The sequence below is a fragment of the Paroedura picta genome, chromosome 3 (genome assembly GCF_049243985.1).
Source record: "Paroedura picta isolate Pp20150507F chromosome 3, Ppicta_v3.0, whole genome shotgun sequence".
Lineage (NCBI taxonomy): Eukaryota > Metazoa > Chordata > Lepidosauria > Squamata > Gekkonidae > Paroedura > Paroedura picta.
In genome coordinates, this window is record NC_135371.1 from 121,042,789 (window position 1) to 121,066,528 (window position 23,740).

The 23,740-nt window shown below is 41.8% G+C and overlaps 1 protein-coding gene across 3 annotated transcripts in view; it reads right to left on the reverse strand.

Annotated features, from left to right (window-relative positions):
* The window catches only part of MYH10 (myosin heavy chain 10), a 95,728-nt gene that overhangs the window by 55,479 nt on the left and 16,509 nt on the right, over positions 1-23,740 (reverse strand). Inside the window, exons 4-9 of one of the 3 annotated variants that reach the window (XM_077327484.1) lie at positions 17,163-17,190; positions 14,364-14,466; positions 6,307-6,336; positions 4,999-5,016; positions 2,389-2,481; positions 449-512 (exon numbers count right to left, since the gene is read on the reverse strand). In XM_077327484.1, coding sequence (XP_077183599.1) covers positions 449-512; positions 2,389-2,481; positions 4,999-5,016; positions 6,307-6,336; positions 14,364-14,466; positions 17,163-17,190 — 336 coding nt within the window. The remainder of the gene's footprint in view (positions 1-448; positions 513-2,388; positions 2,482-4,998; positions 5,017-6,306; positions 6,337-14,363; positions 14,467-17,162; positions 17,191-23,740) is intronic. The other 2 variants (XM_077327485.1, XM_077327486.1) reach the window with 2 other exon arrangements.

A 23,740-nucleotide genomic window follows, 5' to 3' on the forward strand; every position in this document is an offset into this window, starting at 1 on the left:
TCAAGGCCCAACTTTAGTTATCATAATCTATTAATAACCTCTATTGTTAAAATTATTTTCTGTTTCTTCTAATTCCTTTTTGATTGTTATCGAAAGTACTCATAAAGTCTGTCATTACTACTTATGTGGTTATTTCATTTATAAACAAATGGTTCAACCAATTAACTGGCAAAGACTGCCTGTTCAGAAATATTGAAGTACCATATCGAAAGATTCCTGCATAGTCCAGTTTATGATGTGGAGTTCTGGGAACAAAGATGCTCTGGGAGATGAACACATCTAGACATTTATTTATGGGAAATGGTCAGTGTCCCACCCAAGTATGATAATCCCAAAGTTTCCCAACACTGTGTACAAGAATTATCTGCTGAGTTTTAACCAAAACATTGCAATGTAAATTGAAAAGAATATTGCCGTTCATAAACAAGACTGCTGAAAAGCAGGATACATGTTTCAATGTTTGCTCCAACAATATAACCAGTAACATCAAAATTTATTCGGATGAATTTGCCCTGTAGGAAAGTATAAGAAATTATTACCAATACATACATTGCAGCCATGTTCATTAAACTGAGAATTCAAGTGATTATAACAACTGAAATTTATTAAGAGCATCAGTAATTGCAGCTACATCCATAAAAAAAATTTATTATTTTGTCTACAGAGTTTAATTAGATGAAAATTCATAACACAATATAACTTAGATAGAAGTGCTCTCACCAAAATGTTGAGATTCTCAATACTGGCTATGGCTTTTTAAAGCCACCATCTGGTGTGCATTAAACTACTCATAAGAATAGTGCCAAAGCTATTGGAGTGATTATGTTCACAACATCAATGCAGACTTAAAGGAAAAAATGTAATTGGAAACAGATGCAGAGAACTTCCACAGAAAAAAGATTAGCTACATTCAAGTCATCTTTAAGGTTTCTACAAAAACTTAACAAGACATGATATTGAACAATGAAACATAAGTTGTTGCTAAAGTTCTCATCAGTGGAGTTATCAGTTTGGAAAGAGTGACTAAAACAACTAGAATAATTACATTCCTAGTACCTCCATATCTTCAAAACAGATACGGTTTAATGATGCAACTCAGTCATTGAGTTACCACAGAGAAACCCCAAAAGCGGCACAACTGCGCAGAATATAGATGAGAAGCATATCTATGGACATGGCCCCCCTGGGGCCCCTCACCTTCCCACCCCCTCCAGGCCCATCATTGGCACTTTTGGGAGGGGTGGGTGGGACAGCATAATCATATATGGTTTTACGTATATAATTTTATGGGGATGTGTATTTAGCACAGTTAGATCAGGAACTTGATATTTTCAAATTATTTCCTCTTGTGTCCTGATCAGCTCATTGGAGACATCCTGCTCCTTTGAGCACCTTCCCTGCTTGGCCCCGAACCAACAGACGAAATGACTGTAGATAGATAACAGTTAGGCAGAACTTTCTTCTCTCTTCTCCTGTTTCTGTACATAATTGTTTCGCTTAATAAATTGTTTTCTTCTCTTCAGCAGCCTGGTGCTGCATACTCTTTGTAAATTTAAATTCTGCCAATATATATAACAAAGGATACTCAGAATGGGAGAGGCATTCTATTTACAGTGCATCAACCCAGCACTGAAACGGTGATTGAAATGGTAGCCATAGTTTAAGAGGTTTACATGTTTTATCATTGTTTTTATATTCCTATTGTTTTTGTTGCATTTCTTATCACTGTTTTATTTATATTGTAAACTGGCTTGAATCCCATAAGGGAGATAGACAGCCAATAAATGTTTTAAATAAACAAACATTTCTGGTTATATATCTATGAAAGAGATATATAACCAGAAATGTTTGTTTATTTAAAACATTTATTGGCTGTCTATCACCCTTATGGAATTCAAGCCAGAGAACATGGTCCTTAAGAAAACTGTTTTTACTGTGAACTACTACAACTGCAATAATGACTATCTGTGGAAAATTTAACATACACTTCTCAAAGAATTTAGTAATCTGAGCACATTTCTGCCTAATCACACAGTTATGTAAACACTGACACCACAAAAGGTGAAGAATCAATTTATACTTGTGATGGCCAAAGATTTTATATATTTGAATCAATAGTCTTGCGGATGCCAAGAGTTTTCCAGCCTTGCAGTATAAGTTTACTTGATTCCACAGCACAATGTGGTTTAACGCATAATGTTCAGCTTTAAGACAAGCACAATTTCACTACCTTTCAAGCAGTGCTATGCTAAGAACACTTTCCTAGAAATAAGCTTCACTGAACAGACGTGAGAAGGATTCTGAAGACCTGCTTAGGATTATTCAGGAAAAGATTAAAAGTTCAGGTAGAAAGTATTAACAATTAAATTAAATTTTTAAAAGCCTTACAAAACGAGAAGAATTGTCATTTTTTACAGTCTTTGCATTCCCAAAGGACTCCAGAATGGGATTGGCCTGTAAAAGTTGACGTTCCAGTTCACCCTGAAAATATATACACAGAAAAATAAAGTTATGGAATCAAAGCTTAAGGGCTGTATAGTTTTCAAGGAACAGTATCTTTTTTCAGTGGTCTGATTCCTTCTGTCTTCTTAATACAGCATCTTTAAAATATTTATTGCTAGATTTGTTAACAAGCCTTGCAAATATAAGGGAGCTGAAATGTATGGTATGCAGTAAACACACACAAAAATCAAATTAAATTTAGGACTAATGAATAAAGCACAGGATTAGCAATACATTTAAACTGCCATCTTTTAGACCAAAAATGGCTTGATATAACATACGAACTTTGATGTTTACAAGCATCAAGGAAATTTCATCCATGAGGTACTATTTATAGCAAGAAGTAGTACAGATTTTATCTCTGATTATTTAGGAACCTTCCTGCTTTCCTATACAATGAAAGAGATACAACTATGACCACTGCCACTGAAATATTATTTCAAAGTAGAGTGACCACTATTAGAATGATATAGAGCTTAATGTAATTTGTATTAGATTTTACTGTTCTCAAACCTGTTGAAAAATATCACGAATACATAAATGTGAACACAAAGCCAATTACACTATTGTTTTCTGTGTATTGTTTTCCGTCTGTGCATATCCATTAGCCCAGGAAAAGAGGCTTCAGTAAAAGATGTGATACCGTTGCCTTGCTTTGACTGACAGCAAAAGGGAGAAAAAGTAGAATTACGTCTGAAATATAACTACAAAATTAAAATAAGCACTGCTTTTTCCAGTCAATAATTACTCATCACAGGATAATAATGGGCCTTCAACAGAAATGCTGCTTGACATCTTCTTCCACTCATAAACATTGTATTAATTTCCAGCATTTCACACTATGAACAATTTAATCTGGTCACAGTTACAGATGTCTTAAAATATTTTTTCTTTATACATTTAACTGGGTTGGATCAAACCAGCTTTTTCACAGGTGAAAAAGGGAGGGAGGAGTCACCTTTGACCACCAGAAAGACTATGCTGGGGCCCTCCATAAGCAACAGCCACATGGCATAGGTGCTGCAATATAAGAGGAATGGGTGTGAGTGAGCAAAAAAGTTGGCTGGATCCAATCCAGTATTTGTGCAGAATCAGTTTTAGAACTGTGCTTCTCTGAACAGAATTGTCTCTTCATGACTTAGGGCATTATCCACTTAAAACTACATATATTTGTAAACAGATTACCATTAATCATTATGGGACTGATCCAGTTAAGCTAAGGATTTCAAATGGGAAACGTTTAACAGCAAATTCAACAGGGTTTTAAAAGTTTGTAACTGATGGGTTCTTTCTATAAATATCCAATTTTATTGAAAATAGAACTAGAATATGTTCTTTCACTAGGACCAGAACTATGATATAATCATAGACCTTTAAAGTAAAATCGTCCATAATGACAAGATTTTTATTAATAGGAGTCTATAATCTGAAGACTTCCGTGCACAAAATCAAGCACATTGCTGTCTACTGTCTCCTAATTGTGTCTGACAGGATCTTGATAACTCTTTCTTTATAAAAGATTACTCACCTAATCTCAACAAAAAGTTGAGGAAAAACAAGGTGGGGGGTTAAACAAGAGCCACGTAATGGAGGCCCAAATGGATAATTCAAAGTTCATTCATGTTAAAACAAAATGAAAAAAGATCACCTCATATAGAAATGTCTAGTTTGACAATATCATACCAAGTATTATAAAAACAATATGAACCCTGCATGTACACATCTATCCAGGAATCAAGTTGATCTCAACTTGGGCAGTTATAAAAATCTTAAGTAAATATACGAGGAAAAAAACCCTTTTGGTGGAGTATCTGATGCTACCCCTGGTTAGTAGTGCCTGTAGGTTGTCATCAGTGGGCATACTTAGATCTTTGAATAACAAAAAAGAGGTGTGTGTCCTAAAATTTCATGTCAATGTGAAAGTTTTAATCAATCCCCAAAATAAAACTTTTAAAGGGGACATTATTTTTTTATGACGTATTCAAGATAGGGTTCCCATTTATATATGGGATCCTATGATGCCTGGCATACCACTTGACAGTCTTATAGTACAATCCTGAACAGAATACATCCTTCTAAGCTGAGTGTCTACAGGCTTAGAAAGGTATAACTCTGCTTAGGCCTGCACTGAAGGTACCATGTGCCACAGGGTTCCATGTTGTTTGTTTGTTTTTTAATCTACCTGGAGCCCCAAGTGAGAAAAGAGGGCTATAAAGTAAGAATGTGGAAACAGTCAGAAATATCTGAAGGTTATTATTCCTTTCTATACTATTACTTAAATGTTCTGAAACAGGATACGATTATTTGTGCTGCCTTTCTAATAAAATTAGGGTCATCTTGGAAAAAGCATAAGAGAATGAAAAGGTAATTAACATGCAAGACCATGCAAATCAACAGTGCAATGATAGCTAAGTGAGGGATACTGCTCTCAGCATCCCTGCGATTTGGCTCATCATGTGATCTAGGTGAGAAGCTGTGGAGCTACATGCTACTCACATACAACAGGGATCCACTCTGTAGTTTAAAATGACAATGAAACAGAATGTCAATGGTCATGAATTTATGAAATCTACAGAAACACACTGGGATTAAAGATTCAAAACATTTTATTTGATTCCTACAATGTGAGCTAGCTAAACAGTTTTTCATAAGCCTAAATTGTAAACTTTAATACTTCCTCAACCTACCTCCTTCCCAAATTGTAGCTGATTCTCTAAGTTCCGGAGGGCTTGAAGGTATTTTGGTTGAAAGCAAGGACCACCACTTCCATCGAGTTGGGCCCCCCAGCCAACCCACACACACTATCCTCCATTTTGTGCCTGACCAACTGTAACCATCTTATCTCTAGGCACATAGGAGGGATGGTAAGAGCGATGTATATAGATTGTTTTAATGTTTTTTAATCCTAAATTCTTTGTATTGGTTTTAATTCATTCTGTAAGCCACACCAAGACTGTGAGGAGAGGGGTGGCCTATAAACAGAAATATAAATCAATCAAAGAAACTTGTTCTTGGTCCAAAGAAATCTATTAAACAATTTCAGGGAGCACAACAGCACACTTCATACAGAAAACAAGTGTGTCCTTCCTAATGGGCCTTCCTCTCCCAGAATCCCAACATGACATACTCATCCTAATCCAATGATGCTAACTGGATAAAAAGCCAACTAACTATTACACTAATCAATCTGTGCCCATAAAAGCTGTGGAGGTTTTGCTGTTCCTTTGTTTTTTATAGGAATCAAATAGTACTAGTTTTATCCTGCCAACATAGCCATAACTGCTCAAGCTTAGAGACATGAAGGTTCAAGGGAAAAAAATACAACCACCATTTTCTTTGAGATTTAGGAATTGATCCCCCTATCCCCTCATTGGACTCTAAAACCACGAGCATTCATTTTACCAACATTCCCTAACTAGTATCTACTTGAAAGAACCAATAATGTTACACCTATGTTGTGTTTGGCCACAAAACTATGTTTTGTCCTGGACACCAAGATACTTTTAGGCATGGCTATATTAACACTTTTCCCATCATAGCCCCCAAACCATGAAGGAGTGCCCAATAAGCTTATAGAATCCATTCACTGCTTTACATCATAAAACATATTGATTAAAGAACCATTACTTTACTGGTGTGTTTCTGTACAAATGCAGTAATGAAATTTACGGTAATCACATGCCTGTTTCAGAACTTAATTGTATACTTCAACTGGTCGTCGTCAGGTAGTCTCCTGAAAAATGTAAAAGGTGAGTGCAAACTTAAGCCTATATAAAGTTTAGAAGCATAAAGAAAAACACTTGCCTGATGCTTCACTGGCTTAGGTGACTCGGGCTGTTTGTTGCAAACAAACAAATTCACATGTTAGCAAATCTGACCTTCCTCCCCCTCTTCAGATTTCACACACCCCTCCATATCGCTTGACACATTTGCTTAACCATACTATTCACAACAATAGCGATGGAAAATATTAAATTTCGATCTTCTTGTTCAAAGATGGCTGAAGGGACTTTTTATCCTAGGACTTTGGTATTAAGAAATCCAGCACTGACTTCAATTTAGAAAGATGTGCCTCACAATCATATGCAGAGTTATGTATTCCAGTAAAGGTTTTCTGAGTCTGAGTCATATGCAGAGTTATACCCTTCTACACTCGTTGACTTCAGTGAGTTCAGAAGGGTGTAACTCTCTTCAGGACTGCCATTTTGGATTGCTAATACAGAGTGATATGCACTCTCAAATTTCAATTAACTGCCATGTTTCCAGCAGACTCTGTCAAAAACTATCATAAAAACACATTTGTCCCTAGACTACATAATAGAAATGTCAGTGTTTTGTATATTGATGCCTATGCTAGAATTCAACAGCTGTGATGTACATCCAAGGCCTCTAAATATGTACACAGATGTATAGGAGCTGCTCTGTAAGAGCTCCACTGTTTTCTTTGGCTAAATGAGGTGAATACATCATAAGAGCTATGTTTGCATGCATAGGAATCCCTAGTTTACTGAAGAAACTGTTACAGATACCATTTTGCAGAGGTCTGCATGCATTAGATCCCTGCAGAATTCACCACAGCTCACCACATGCCCCAAAGTGTAAATGGCTACGTACAGTCAAGTTGCAGTCAACCTATGGCTGGCAATCCAATAGGGTTTTCCAGGCAAAAGAAATTCAGATGTGAATTACAATTGCCTGCCTCTCCACAGCAACCTTGGCCTTCCTTGCTGGTCTCTCAGCCATGTACTAACCAGGGCTAATCTTGCTTAGCTTCCAAGGAGCCAGCCTGGTGTAGTGGTTAGGAGTGTGGACTTCTAATCTAGCAAGCCAGGTTTGATTCCGCGCCCCTCTCCACATACAACCAGCTGGGTGACCTTGATAAAGCTGTTCTAACTGAGCAGTAATATCAGGGCTATCAGCCTCACCGACCTCACAGGATGTCTGTTCTGGGGAGAGGAAAGGCGAATGTAAGCTGCTTTGAGACTCCTTTGGGTAGAGCTGCGGTTCTCAACAGCTCTACTGCGGCAATGGCAGCAAGGTCGGCGTGCGAACAAGCACAACAGTCGGCTGAAAGACCTGCTGGGGAAGCCCCTTCCCCCCAGGAGAAGGCTGGGGCAGGCCCGGCCTTTACCTGCAGGGGAAGGTGACGGTGGCAGCGGAGGAGCCATGGCAATGGCTACCTCCATGATGCCCCGACTGTTGTGCGCCTGCGCGCATGGCATGCAACTGTCGGGGCGGCATGGAAGCAGCCATTGCGATGGCTCCTCCGCCACCAGCCGCCCGCTACTGCTGCCTGCCGCCATTGCCCACTGCCACCCACTGCTGCTTTCAGCCGTTGTTACCTTTCCTTGAAGATACAGGCCAGGCCCACCTGGGGAAACCCTCCCTCCCCCCAGAGTAGGCTGTGGCGGGCCAGGCCTGTACCTTCAGGAGAAGGTGATGGCAGCCGGAAGTGGCAGCAGGCAACGGCAGTGGGCGGCAGAGGAGCCATGGCAATGGCCGCATCCATGCCACCCCGACTGTTGTGCGCCTGCATGCACGGTGCACACAACCGTGGGGTGGCGTGGAGACGGCCATTGCCATAGCTCCTCTTCCTCCGGCTCCTCACCACTGCTGACTTCTGCTGCCCGCCACCTGGTATCATTGCTTGCCACCGCCCGCCACCACTTTCGGTCGTTTGCAGTCACTTGGCGGTGGCAAGCAACCTGGAGCCCATACGGAAGGGGCAATGTGACCCCAAATGGGGTCACGACCCCAAAGTTGAGAACCACTGGGATAGAGAAAAGCAGCATATAAGAACCAACTCTTCTTCTTCAAGATCTGATGAGACTAGGCTAACCTGGTACAGTAAATACTTCACAAAAATGGACCCAACAGTTCCTTCGTTTAAAATCCACCTGATGAAAATTGGATTATTCATGTAAGAGGTGCTGTTATCCAACAGTGGCCACAGTATCAAGTTATTTATTTATTATATATGTATATACTGCCCTTCCCAAAGGCTCAGGGCAGTTTACATCAAACAGGAACAATACAAGTAACTCAGTTTATAATACAATAACAATAAACACTATGAAATGATAACACTGGGGAGGACAATAAGGCAACACTGATTTACCAGCTTTCCGCATGGCCTGCAAGACGGAGCTCTTCCACCAGGTTTTTGGTTGAGGCCGGAGTCAGCGAATGAGAGCCATAATACCCCCCCCCTTGGGTCTAGCAGGCTATATCTCCTCCCCATTCTTCCCTGCCGCTCTGATAGCAGAGGGTGGGAACAATCAGAGTTCTTTTCAGCCATGTTGGGATTGTTTTTAAAGTCTTTTAATAGGTATTTTAATGGGATGAAGACTACTGTTACCCTCCACAAGCCTACGGGGAGTGGCGGGAAATAAATCTAACAATAACAATGACGATGATGATGGCCCAGTAGAATGGGTGAGTCTGCAGAGTTGGTCATAGAAGGGAGGCTAAGGGAGGCCTGATGGGGAAGTAGTGGTTCAGGTCAATCTCAACCAAATGCCCGGTAGAGCTCCCTTTTGCAGGCCCTGCAGAACTGTTGAAGTTCTGTCAGAGCCCTGATCTCCTCTGGGCGTTCATTCCACCAGGTGGGGACCAGGATGGAGAAAGCTCTGGCCCTGCCTGGTTGAGGGTCAAGCGGGCATCCCTTGGGCCAGGGATCACCAGAACGTTGGAGGTGGTAGAGCGTAAGGCTCTTTGAGGTGTGTAGGCAGAGACGTGATCCCTTAGGTATACTGGGCCCAGACCATGTGTAGCCTTGAAGGTAATAACCAAAACCTTAAGCCTGATCCAGAATTTGACTGGGAGCAGCTGCTGGAGGATGGGCTGAATGTGGGACCTCCGAGGGGTTGCTGTGAGGATCCTGGACAAGTTCAGGGATAAGGGTTGGCCAGTGTAGAGCAAGTTGTAGAAATCCAGTCTAGAGATGACCGTCGCGTGGATAACTGTGGCTAGGTGTTCCGGGGCCAAGTAGAGCACTAGCAGTTTGGCTTGGCCAGCCACGCTACCATGGTGATCTGAGTTGCCACTGAGAGGGAGGCATCAAGGATTCCCCACTCCTCCACATGCAGCCTACTGGACAACCTTGGGCTCACCACAGCACTGATAAAGCTGTTCTGACTGAGCAATAATATCAGGGCTCTCTCAGCTTCACCTACCTCACAGGGTGTCTGTTGTGGGGAGAGGAAAGGGAGGGGGATTGTAAGCCGCTTTCTGACTCCTGGTAGAAAAAGTGGCATGTAAGAACCAACTCTTCTTCAAAATATGCCGGGAAAGGTTTTTGCAGGGCTCAGGTGATAGTGCCTTGCATAGCTCTTATGCTCTTTTCCACTGTTAGCCGAAATTATGTTAAAATATCTTTAATTTATACAGGCTGAGAAGCATGACAAGTTTCCAGCCTTAGAACTGAATCCTTCACACACACAGAGAATTTTAAAGATACTCAATTCTAATAAAGATGTTCTAGTTTAAGATCCTCCAAAGCAATCATCCTATACTTGTAAACTGGGAGGGCATGCATGGTTATTCACATTATTTTGCCCTCACAATCATCTTGAGTAGTAGTTCAGGCTAGGGAGAGTGGCTACCCAAAATTACCCAGTGAGATTTATGGCAGGACACAGTATACATATATATATGGAGGAATACCAAACTCCCTACTTTTAGAACGGGTGCTGCTACAACATAGTCCCCAAATTAAGCATTTTATATTTTCTCTCTAATACAAGTTAATGTAAGCTAATTTACTGTGTTCTAAGCCACCCTGAGCCTCACTTGTTGAGTGAGTGATGGGATATAAATTTTATAATAAATAAAATAGAATAATTTAACTGAACAAAAATTGGTGTGATAAAACTGGGTCATAGGGCTAAATCTTAGTTATTGGGACAAGGGATAAGTTTTGTGCCATCTATGGCCTACATTTCAATTTACTGTATAGCACCAGCTAGCTCCCCACACCTACCACACATCTGCATATTCTTTTCCTAGAGCCCTATTGATGTGACAAAGCCCTGTGAATTAGGTCTAAGATGTATACAACTAGAGCAGACACCCACTAACTGCATACTACTGTGCCAAAGACTATGCAGTGCCTGGCACAGGATTACTTAAAACCTACTTCTGTTACAAATATGCATCACAAGAACACTTATATTAACAACTTAAGCACAAAGAACAATTTTAATGTCCAAGATTTACTACAATGGTAGGTAGGAGACATGAAAGGAAAGTATGACTGAATTCAGACATCATATTCAACCATAGTTTGTTTAAACCAGTAGGTACTCTAGCACAGTGGTCCCCGACCTTTTTATCACTGGTGACAATTTTACTGAGGCCGGGGGGGGTAGTCTTTTGCTGAGGGACATCGTCGCCGCCACCTGAGCCCCTGCTCCACTTGCTTTCCCGCCAGTGCCCCTGACTTCCCGCCGCCCGCTGGGGGGTGCTGCCAGCAACAGCTGTGCAGTGCCACGCTGAGGGAGAGCACCAGCCATGGTGGCCGCTGGAGAGCACCAAAGGTGAGCCGGCGGCATAGTGGCAGGGCAGCTCCCGAGGCAGCACCTGGGGAGGACGACAAGGAGGAGCCGGGCCTGGCACCAACTGATCCACAGACTGGTACCGGTCTCCAGACCAGGGGTTGGGGACCACTGCTCTAGCAGATAGACATAAAAGTTTGCTTGTAAATCCCAGTTAGTCAGTTGCCTATCTCTTTTTCCAACCTTCAAGCATTTTACTGTCTTGCATTGCCAGACAACTGACAATGCCACACTATGCATACATCCTCTCGCTACTGGTCAGTTACAAAACACAGCCGGAGCAGGAAAGACAGCAGTGAAAAATTAGCCTAGGTTAGGCAAGCCCCCACTTTTGCCCTTTTGTTCAAGATAGTCAGTTAGTTTATTTATGTTTGGATTTATTTCCTGCCATTCGTGGCCATGGCTGGCTCACAGCGTGTTACAGACAATATCAGAAAACATAGTACATTCTGATTAAAACCATAACCCCCCCCATTACCCAACAAGCAGCAGTAGAGATACAATTACCATCACAGGGCCTATACAACAAGGGGGGAATGAAGATGCTCAGCATCTGATCATACAGACATCAGGAAAAGGAGGGGGGACCCAAAATCTTCCAGCCCTAGCCTTGACCAAACGCCTGGTAGAAGAGCTCTGTCTTACAGGCCTCGTAGAACTGCTATAGTTCCAACAGGGCCAACAGCTCTTCCGGGAGTTCACCAGGCAGGGTCCAGGACAGAAAAGGCCCTGGTTCTGGTCAAGGCCAGGTGCACTTCACATGAACCAGGGATCACCAGTTTATTAGTTCTCACAGAGCAAAAAAAAAATGCAGCCAACAGGTCTAAGAACGTAAGAAGTGCCAACCTGTCTCTATTCAGCTAATGCCAGAGATCATCCATCGGGGTGAACAGCACTGTCTCCACCCCATGGCCAGAACAGAAACCAGACTGGAGAGGATCAGGCACCGAAGTTTCTGCCAAGAATGCCAGGAGCTGATCCTTGGTGGTCCTCTCAATTTTTGCCCAAAAACGTAAGATGTGAGATTGGGTGGTAACTGACCAGTAAGGGATGGACCACTATCTCCTTCAGCCCCTCAGGGAATTCACCAGATGTCAAGGAGAGGTCCCTGAGAGGGCTTCATATCTGGTGCTTTAAGCAACCAAGATGGACAGAAACCCAGGGAGCAGGTGGTCACCCTCAAGGAGCCTAGCAACTTACCCACTTCAGTTTGAGAAAGCCACTTGAAGCCATCAAACACATCTTCCTGAGGTGGTCAAGGGGCTTCCAATTCTCTTTCTGTATCAACCATGGGAGGAAGGTCATGGGAGGGGTGTTGAGATTTTATCCACAAAAAAGCTCGATAATGCCTCACACCTCAGATCCAACTGACTAACACTTTGCCACTCTTCCTTGATGGTGGTGAGAGATTGAACAACCCTAAATAATTGTGCCAGGGGAGAGCTCTGAGATGAGATGGAGGAGGGAAAAAAGTGGTATTTTGCTGCCTTCATCACCCTCTCAAATGCCCTCATGAGCATGTGATAAGATGTTCTAGAGCAGGGGTAGTCAAACTGCGGCCCTCCAGATGTCCATGGACTACAATTCCCAGGAGCCCCTGCCAGCAAATGCTGGCAGGGGCTCCTGGGAATTGTAGTCCATGGACATCTGGAGGGCCGCAGTTTGACTACCCCAGTTCTAGAGGCTTAGTTGCAAGGCTTCCTCCACACTTGCTCTGGCCATCTCACTTCACTCTTCCTCTCCTGAAGCTCCAAAGAATACCATGAGGTCTGTTTGAAGCAAGGGTGGGGAGGGAATTGGAGAGCAATCTCATCAATGTTAATCAATAGGTGGGACCGCCAGTCCTTCCCCAATGAGTCACCTGGAGGCATCGGGTCCCTCCCCCTTTCTATCTAGCATCTTTGCTAAATTCCTGACCTTTTAAACTCTGAAACAAAACAGATCTTTTAAGCCGTTTCATTCTCTCATCTTTGTCATTTTGCTACTTTTATAAATTTCTTCTCTGGCATGGGAGGTCTGCTGCACATATCTACTTAACCAGTGATCAATAATGGAGTGCAAAGAGGAATGAATGTCATCAGAAGGCATTGTCAAGCAACAGAATAACGCTTTGATGGCAAGGTTTTTAGGCTAATCTTGCTTCCCTTTCTGTATGCTGGAAGCTACAAGGTGCTATCAGACAAACTAGAATTTTAGAATTCAAACTTCACAACAAAACACACAACACAAATTACAGTCAGCTCAGGTCCAAGCCATAGTTCAAAATCCCAGTTGCACCTACCAACACACTACAGTTTGTGGGAAGCCTGCATTCAGACATTGTGTTAGGAATTTGCCAAAGTTATAAAATGCAGTTTATGGTAAAATCTGGATGCAACTTGCAATTTAACATTCATTTTTGTATTTGCTAAACTGGGCTACTGAATTAATGAGCTGATATATAACTGACAATGCAGCAAAAACCAAATCCAACTGTTTATCATATTTCAATCCAATCAAACTTTATTATAGTCATTCAGACTAAGTTATGAAGACTAATTGATGAAGTTGATACATAAGAGACCAAAAGAATATGGTCATTTAATGTAATACAATTTAAAACAGATCATAAAATAGAACTTATAACTATGGAGCATCGGATTTTTATGGCAGCGGCACGAAACTTAGCCAGCTGAGTTGTCACCTGGGGGGACTCATCACTTAGCAGCCTCTTTGCTCTATCTACATCATGATGGCAACTTTTTAAGGAGTGGTTCAATCAAGGTGCTACAAATGTCTACATAAGCAGGGCAGTGGAACAACATATACTCTCTTGTATCAATTTCACCACTCCCACAAAAACTCAGTGTAAGGGGAATGTTCTTATAGCAACCCTTTACAAGAGCTGAAGCCAGGGTAAATGCCCTTCTTTGTTTACTTATTACCAGCTGAGATGTTTGTCATATTTTAGATTAAGAATTCACCATATTACAACATACAAATAGCATTTCATAGAATTATTAATGAGGGTGTTCTGAACAGCAGTAAATTTACTGATACATGCACATGAAAATCTGAAATTTCCATCTTCTCAAGATCCAGTCATTTTAAGCTTTTGCCACTTTTATCAGAGCATAACAGTAACACATCAAAAATCATGCTATATTTCTCTAAATATTGCATTCAGTCCTGAACAGGCAACGTGGCAAATGCTCGCAGACCAGGAGTTCTTATTAAGGAGGGTCTCAATAGAAACAATGGAATAATTAGTTTATTTATAACTTTAAGCAAATACAGAACAAGCAGGACATTCAAAATTAAACTTACAGGAATGTTGTGGTCCTTTCTTCCTTTATGAGAGGATGCAACATGTGCAAGATACTGAATAACTTTCTTGGTGTTCTCTGTCTTGCCAGCACCCGATTCACCTCTGTAATAATACACAATTACTGATAAATGTATGGCAGACACAAGAGCCATATTTTCATTGCAACTTAATTACTGGGATTATACATTAAGGTATTTTCATTTCCTGATGTACTTTAAAACAATTTTACACCTTATTTAAATCACTGCTGTACAACTGATGCTCTTGGTACTATAAGCACTTTTCACCCAAGTGTTTATCAAAATTCACAAATCATGGACTATCCTGATTGCCGTTCCAGAGGTCAAAGCAGAACAAAGCAGGGAAAGAAAGCTTTGACAAACAGCTTTAGTAAAATATTGTTTTACAGTGTACAGACTGTTTATATCCTATTTGTCTTCACAAGTGCCATGAAGGCAACTTACTATCCTCTCATTCTACAGATATGAATAGACTGCTGTAAGGATCTTCATTCATGACAGCAAGACCTTTTTCTTAAGGCTGTTTTACAGGAGAGGGGGCAAATGTGCTGTTAATATAGACTAACAGAAGATTGGCCTGACCTGGATAGTTCAGGTTATCTAAATCTTGGAAACTAAACAAGGTCAGCCATGGTTAATACTTGGATGGGAGACTGCTCAAGAAGTCTGGGTGTTTCTACACAGAAGCAGGCAATGGCAAATCATCTCTGAAAATATCTTGCCTGGAAACCCTATGGTTTTCTGTACAACTAACCTTAAAGGTGCTCTGGAAATTACAAGCTGTCCAGAAGGTTCTCCTTGGAGAAACCTTAACTATCCCATTGTGAAACAGCTGCAGTGGCTGCCAGTTGAGTTTTGGATTGAATTCAAAGTACTGATGATTGCTTTTAAAGTCTAACTGGTCTGGGACCTTCGTACCTGGCAGATTGCCTCTTCTGACACACAACCCCCCCCCCCAATAAATTGTATTCTTCAATCTGCTTGTGCTGCCTGGTTCCCGGAGTGTTTGCCTGGTATCCACCAGGACAAGGGCCTACTTTGTGGTAACCTCTTCCTAGTGGAATCACCTGTCAGAGAGTACACAGGCTCTGTGGGGTGTATCCAAGTTCTATTCGACCGCCAAAGCAGAGGTAGTTTTATTACTTGAGTTTGTTTATGTGGGCTGCCCTTTAATTTTAATTATGGTTTAAATTGATATCTATGTCAACAAGATCTTCCAGAATGTCCCACTGCTATATATATAGAATCACAGAGTTGGAAGGGGCCATATAGGCCATCTAGTCCACTCCCCTGCTCAATGCAGGATCAGCCTAAAGCAATGGTTCTCAACCCAGAGTTGCAACCCCCCAAGGGGCCATTTAGACTTTCCTGGGGGGGCGGGGTCACGGTGGTGCCATGGGGCTGATCTCCTCCATGCCGCCTCGGAGCTCACCGAGGCGGCGCAGAGGAGGCCAGCGCCATGCTGTCACCACTTTGGCTGCCTCCGCCTCCACTCCACGACCCCTACAGCAAGAGCAATGGCGGCATCTGCTCATGCACACCGCCACTTGTGCGCATACACACAGCGGCATGTGCACACGTGCACACACACGAGCGTGCATGCGGCTGCTGCCCCGCCCCTGCTGTAGGGGTCGCAGGGCAGTGGCAGTTGAGAACCACTGGCCTAAAGCATCCAGAGTAAGTATCTGTCCAGCAACTGCTTGAAAACTGACAGTGAGGGGAAACTCACCACCTTCTTAGGCCATCAATTCTACTGCTGAACTACTCTGACTGTAGTGAAGCTTCCACAACTATACACAGTACTCTAAGTGGGGTCTGACCAAGGCAGCATATAGTGGGAGTATGACATTTTGTGATTTTGATGTGATGCCTCTGTGGATACGGCCCAAGACTGCATTTGCCTTCTTTACTGCTGCATCCCACTTCCTGTTCATATTTAGCTTACAGTCCACAAATACCCCCAAGATCACATTCACACATACTGCTATCTCCCATCCAGTATGCATGCTTCTCATTTTTGTGACCCAGATGTAGAACTACACTTCTCCTTACTGGAGTCCTTTGGCATGTCTCCAGTCCTTCAATAGGTCCTAAAGATGATGGGCAAGAGTTTCACAAGCTCTCTAGAAAGTTTTTTGAGCACTCTTGGGTGTATGCCATCTGGCCCAGGGGATTTGAACTCATCCAGTGCAACCAGGGGTCTCTCAACAACAACCAAGTTCTCTGTTCATCCAAATAGGCCTCTTAGATCCCATGTTTCCATCTTGTTGGAATAGTCATGGCTTGAGCAAGCAATAGCTCACCCATCACTTGCTCCTTTCTCTTCCAGGATTCTGGTCCATGAGATGAATCTCATCATGTCTCTAAGTTTATTAAAGTCTGCCCTACAAAAGTCTAAAAGACACATCTGAATACAAACTTCCTTGGTCCCCCATCTTATACGAAATTCTAGGACATGGTCATTCCATCCCACCCTACCCCCCTGCCCAGGGTCCCCACCTCACTCAACCCATCCACCAATTCTTGCCTGTTAGTCAGAATTAATTTGAATATGGCCAAACTTCTCATAGTTTCTTCCACCATTTGATAAATTAAATTGTCAGAAAGTTGTCTGACTCAGGACACTTACTATATGAAAAACATTTTTTACACTTTATTTGGCTCCTTTCTTCTAAAATATAAACAGCACCAATGGTTGAAAATGACAGCAGACACTTCCATCATCATCCTGTTATTATAGAACAAAGAGTAGAATTTTGATCCATGTTGTATACTTACGTGCAAAGAATTGACTGGTCCTCGCGATCTGTAAAGGAAAAGACACAGAATAAGTTATGACTGACATTCTTCTGCCATTCAACAACATGCAAGAATATAACAGTCATGCCTAGATTTAATGAGTATTAAAGTATTCTAAAATACTATGTGCTAGTTAGGAGTATGGACTATTCTTTTATCCACTTAAATCTTTTAAAAATCTTGTTACTGAAATAAATGTGTAAACAGTGATGAGGCACAGTACACAATATTGTTCTTTAATCTCTATGTAATATCGATGATAAGAGTGGCAATTTGAAACAACCCAAAGTAGCTACAAAGCCTGCAAGTAAGCAAGCAGAGGTGAGGACAACAGAAGGACCAGAAGCCACAAAAAGAGCCCAGTACTTGTTCTAGTGGCCCAAAAGTAGCATACATCAAATAACCAATCTCCAACGTCTTCTTTACCATATTGCCCATTTTTTATTTGATGCCCATTTTTTGATTTGTTGCCACATGTGCACAGAAATCAATGTAAGAAGCTCCTGGTATTTTCACAATTAACATTCTACCATTTGTGTTTATTGTTGTTATAATTTTCCTTTTATTGCCCTTTAAATTGATACAAAGTATTAGCAAGTTATACTTTTTTAAAAATATGAATATTTGTGACAGAAGAAATATAATAAGGACGGTTCTGACAAACATCATCTCTTATTAAGTTTTTAAATCTCTTGTCTATTAACCTATAAATCATGGCTTGGATAAAGTAAACTGATGGAGGAATGCATGTGGGTTTTCCCCTTTGTTCTTCTGCCTCCAGCAGTCCTTTTCAGCTCCTGGAGTGATCATTCCTGGAGCCATGAGACTCATGTAAACAAACAATGGCAGAGATTGAGTAGTGCAGTAAAATCACACCTCCTCTCTCTTCCTTCAGCAAAGTTGCACTTGCAGAAAAAGAAAAAGGAGAATGAATTGGCTTTCCCCATTAGTCTCATCTGCATGGCTGTTTATGCACACAGGTTCCCACAACTCCAGAATAATCTTTCCAAGGATTAAATAAAACCGCTGAGGGAGGAGAACTAAGGAGATGCAATCCTAACATTGTAATCATACCTCTGATCCTCCAGGTATAAAATGAACTCATTTTCACACTATTTTCCAATGTAAAGCATTTCAGCAAAGGGTGAGGATAACTAATTGCAATTTTCAGTTGAATAGCAGAAATTTAGGTTTACTGACATACTCATTTTCCCATGTCTACAAAAAACATGTAAAAAAAATTCAGGTACCTTCCCAGTGTATTTTGTTAGCCTCTGACTAAAATTTCTTGCTGTCATTAGCACAAAGTTCCTTCCCGCTTGGGTCAGAGACTTTTGAGTTGTGATTCTACAGAATTAGCTGCCCTTTAAGTCCTCATCTTGTAAGCCATGTACGAATGACCACTGAACTTACTCATAAAGAGTAAGAAGGATATGAGGAGTGATAGGTTTTCTTTTCAGCTTATCATGGAGGCAGGAGAAAGAAAAACACTCTCCTTCCACTTCCTGTCATGCATGCTCAAGTCTGAGAGCAAAAGCCATCTTGCTGATCTTAACTATAACTATAACCAACTTTGAACAACTTTAACAAAAAATTAGGCAAATAGAAAATACAGTTTAGAGGACAGATTTATCTAGCGACTATATTTGACCCTGCTCCTGTGCCTGACTATAAATATAATTAAGGATCCAATAACCATTAGGGCGGAGCTAGATGTCCTCCTTATTTGAGGGAAGAAGGACCTTAAGTACAATGGTCATTCTCCCCCTGGAGCGTAGGACATCTGGAATGATGGGCCTTTCTACAGCACCACTGTATTCCAGGTGGGATTTCATCTATTGGATCCAGAACATGATGCAATGCCTGTCTGTCAAACGCAGTATCAGCACAGCTGCATTTGTCAAGCTTGTAATGCCTTGTGAACATTGCTATGGACATCCTTGTTGCTGCTTTGCAAACTTCTAACACCCATGCCCTATTAGCTAAGGCTGCATTAGTGGAGGCTCTTCTGACTGTGTACGCCATAATGCCCAGTGGTACCTTCATCTCGAAAGATTTCTATGCTTCCACAATACAACTACGTTACGTTTCTACCAATGGTTGCCTTTGACATCTTTTCCCCAAGGTTGGGAGCTGGGAGCAAAATGAACAGGATTTCCAGTGTTCTGAAGGATTCCATGCAGATGAGGTATGCCTTAAGGGCTCGCCTCACATCGAGAGTATGCCACTTCTTTTCTGTAGGATGCTTTGGTTGGGGATAAAACAACGGAAGGATTATTTCCTGCGTCCTATGAAAGATTGTATCTATTTTTGGCAAAGCTGGATGCACCCTGATTGGCCCTATTCCAACTTGGACAGCCAGACACATTCCACCCCCCAGGCTGTTTCACAAATATATAGAGGAACCATGGTTAGGATAGATAGCTCAGATTTTGTTGATAATTCTCCTAATTCCAAGATGCATCTTGCCAAAATAATGGCCACCAAGAAGATTGTCTTCATACTTAGTCATTTAAGAGATATTGCTGAGATGGTTCAAATGGTTCCTTGGTTAAACCATGAGGCACCACATTAAGCTTCCACAAGGGAAACCTATGGATTTGAGTGGAGCTTTGTCCAACACTCCTTTTAGGAAGTGTATTATGGGTGGGTGTTAAAACAAGGGCGTAAGATTCCACTTGTGGAAAGACTTATGCTATGGCAGCCAGTTGTCTACGCAGTGTTGCAGTTTTAAGGCGTTGAGTTAGACCATCCTGTAGAAAATCTAAAATAACTTTCATCAAGGGACATAAGTAGTCTACTTTTTCCCCATCTTCCCCAGTGGAAGAAAGCCTTCCATGTTACATTGTATATTCTTGTGATGGAATCTCTCCTAGATGCCAATTCAGTATGAATCGCTTCATCAGTGCAACCTGCTTTCGTCAGTTGGCCCCTTTCAATTTCCAGATGGTTAACTTCATCTAATCTGGATCAAAGTTGGTCCCTGACTCAGGAACTCCAGTATTTGGGGCAGAGAGAGGAGTGCCTCTTGAGTTAGTTGGATGATTGTCAAAAACCAAGGTCTCCTTGGCTAATAGAGTGCTAACAGAACTGTTGTTTTCTGTTGTACTACTTTCCATAGGAGCTTTGGAATTATAAGAACAGACAGAAATGCATAAAGTAGGCCTTTTGGCCATTCTGATGTTAATGCATCTATGCATTCTGCTTTTGGATGGGGGAACCTGGACATGAACCTCAGTACTTTCTTCTTTTCCACTGATGCTAACAGGTTCATGACCGGTGTCCTGAATCTCTCCATTATCATCTGGACCACTTCTTTCAAAGACCGCTCTCACTCCTGTAGGGTCTGCTGACTGAGCCACTCTGCTTGTATGCTGAGATTTCCTTTTATACACTCTGCATGAATTAAGAACAGATTTTTCTCTACCCAAATTATTATTTTGATTACCTCTTTCAGGAGACCCTTTGATCAGGACCCCATTTGTTGAGATATGTCCTCACTACTACATTGTCCATTCTTACCAACACGTCTGTTCAGAATCTGAGTGGCAAACTGCTTCAGTGCTAGCAATTTTGCTCTAATCTCTAGGATGCTAATTGGAAATATCATTTCCTGTATTGTCTGTGTACCTTAAATGAAAGATTTGCTCAAGATTACCCCCAGCCTTTCAGGCTGGCATCCATGAAGATCTGAACCTGGTGTGGGATTGAGTAGAACATTACTTGAAGATTTTTCTTTCTTGTCTACCAGGTGACATGCCATTTCAGTTGTAGGGTTAATGTTATGGAGAGATCCTGTCATTATGTAATTAAATGCTGGAAGGGCTTCAGGAATTCTTGCAATTGTCTTACATGCCATCTGCCCCATTGAAGGACTTCAGTGTTGGCTACTATCAGTCCCAGTAGACTTGTTAACGCCAGGAGAGAGATGTTTTTCTTCCTTATGTCCATGACCAGATTCTTGATTTTGACAATCTTTTCTGTTAGAAAGAATGCCCTATGATAATACTGAGGTGTTGAGTGAGATGGTGTTAGCTTGCTCTTGCTGGGGTTGACAAGAAAGCCTAACTCGCACAACATCTTAATGACCTCTGTTGTGCTGTTCATCTCTTGAGGTAAAGTGTTGGCCCACACAATGTCATCCAATTAAGCATGTAAGTGTATATTCCCTCTTAGAATCACCACCAAATTGACTAGAAGCTTGGGAAAGCTGAAGGAAAGGGCACAATACTGAAAGTGTTACTGTCCCACGCAAAATCTCAGTGGTGTGATAGAAAGACTGGAACATGGAGGTTGTCAGAAATTTGCTGTCTTGGAGAGATTCTCCATGGATTGAAGAGTCTCCATCCTGAATTTCTTTCATTTGATGTGTCAGTTGGGACATTTCAGATTGAGCATGGCTCACCAGTTTCCATTCAGCTTTGGAACTGTGAAAAAATAAGAATACACTCCTTCAAAGTGCTCTGGGGATGGCAACCAGTTCTATGGCCTAAATCAGCAGTTCTCAACCTGGGGGTCATGACACTTTTAGAGGCCATCTTGCCCGGCTGTCAGCTACACCGCAAATCCCTGCACCGGATTTCTCCCTACTTGCAAAAGCCAGTCTTGGAGCAGACCCTTTGCCCTGGCCCGCATTTTACGCCAGCAAGGCTCAGGATGTATGCCTCAGCTCTGCTTGGCCACCTTAGAACTCACAAAGCTGCAGAGATCTCCAAGTCAGCATGGAGGAAAATCCACGGCATGGTGAGCAGGAGCACCCCTGCTCACCGTGTGGTTGTCCTCCTCCACACCACTTTGAAGATCTCTGCAGCTTCATGAGCTCTGAGGTGGCCGAGCAGAGCCAATATGTACATCCGGCCACAAAAACACATGCTGGAGTTAGACATCAACCATATTTCTCACCAGACTGTAGAGTCCAGATGTTTTGGAATTTGTAAACGCATCATGGTATTAGCTACTTCTTTAGAGAAGTAAGGAATGTTTTTTGACTCATTGAGGCAGGGTGCAAACCACAAATCGTTTCCTCAGGATTAAATTCAAGGTATGTTATGTGTGGAAAGTGCTTTTATGAAGCATATTCCCCATTTCCCCCTCCCATCATAGCAGACTCATGGAAACCCTGTAAATGGGATTTTCAGGGCAAGAAATGTTCAGAGGTAGTTTGCCATTCCCTGGTTCTGGACCAATCCTGCTGGGCTTCTGAGTTCTGATGAAATCAGGCAAGCCTCATTTATTTATTAAACTTACTGCCCTCATCCTGGTCAGTGGGAGAAAATACAAATAAAGAACTTGGGTTTAAATAGGTTTGCAACTCAGAATAGCTGTTGGGTGACCATAAATTTCATTTCCAGGTCAGCAGTGGCCTGGCTCCTATAAGGAAAGCTATTATGCTGATACCTGGAACAAAAGTCAGTTTGTGTGGAGCTGACTTTTGTGGCCCTTCAAACTTGGTGCCCACACCTTGCATATGGAACATAAAATAACAGCAGAGTCACCGAGACCCAAATTCGTACACTTTTGTCCTATATTTTCTTTAGGTCAGATCTGCATTACCAAACAGGGTACAATTACATATTGTTTTTGTGATTAATCACTATTCACGATTAATCACGAATAACATTGTTCCATGGTCAGACCACCATGCCCTGAAGGCTCGACTGAGGATGCCACCCCCTCTCCGTTTTGGTGACGGATGTATTCTAGTCAGCCCGCAGAGACTCATGGAATCTGAGAGATTCCTGAATGCCCTGCGGGACCCGATGCCCTCCGGCACCTCGTTGACAGCCTTGGTGGAGGACTGGCAGTCCCGCCTTACGGCCGCCATTGACAAAATTGCTCCTAGGCTCCCTCTTATTGTGTTTTAACTATTTATGTTGTAAACCACCCTAAGACCTATTTGGAGAAGGGCGGTCTAAAAATTAAATAATAATAATAAAATAATATGTTTTAATTATGTTCAATTTGTAACAGTGAAAATATATCCTGCATATCAGATATTTATATTACGATTCATAACAGTAGCAAAATTACAGTTATGAAGTAGCAACAAAAATAATTTTATATTTGGGGGTCACCCCAACATGAGGAACTGTATCAAGGGGTCATGGCATTACGAAGGTTGAGAACCACTGGCCTAAATAGTTAACAGGTGACTGACTGCTTGAATAAGAATTTGTCTTTTGTTCTGATTTAGAGGTAGCATTGATATCATGAACCTGTCTGATGGGAGGACCTCGAATTCTATCTTGTATAGTTTCTCTTGCTCAGTTATCTATCAAGAGCTGGTTCCACTGATGCTTGAATAGCAACAGGCAGCCGCATGTGGTAAGTCATGCTCTAGGTTGAGTGTTGTCATACTCGAGCTTGTCGTATCTAGTTGCTTTAGGTGGCCTTGAGAAATAGCCTCCACATCTTTACCCCCTTCTGTCCTGGGCCCAGGAGCCTTGTTGGTACTCCTGACAAAATCTGGGACAAGTGCCTTGGGAACAAAAGGATCCCAGTTGAAAGGACCTGTTGTCTGTATTTTACCTGACATATCTTGGCATAACACGTTTTTA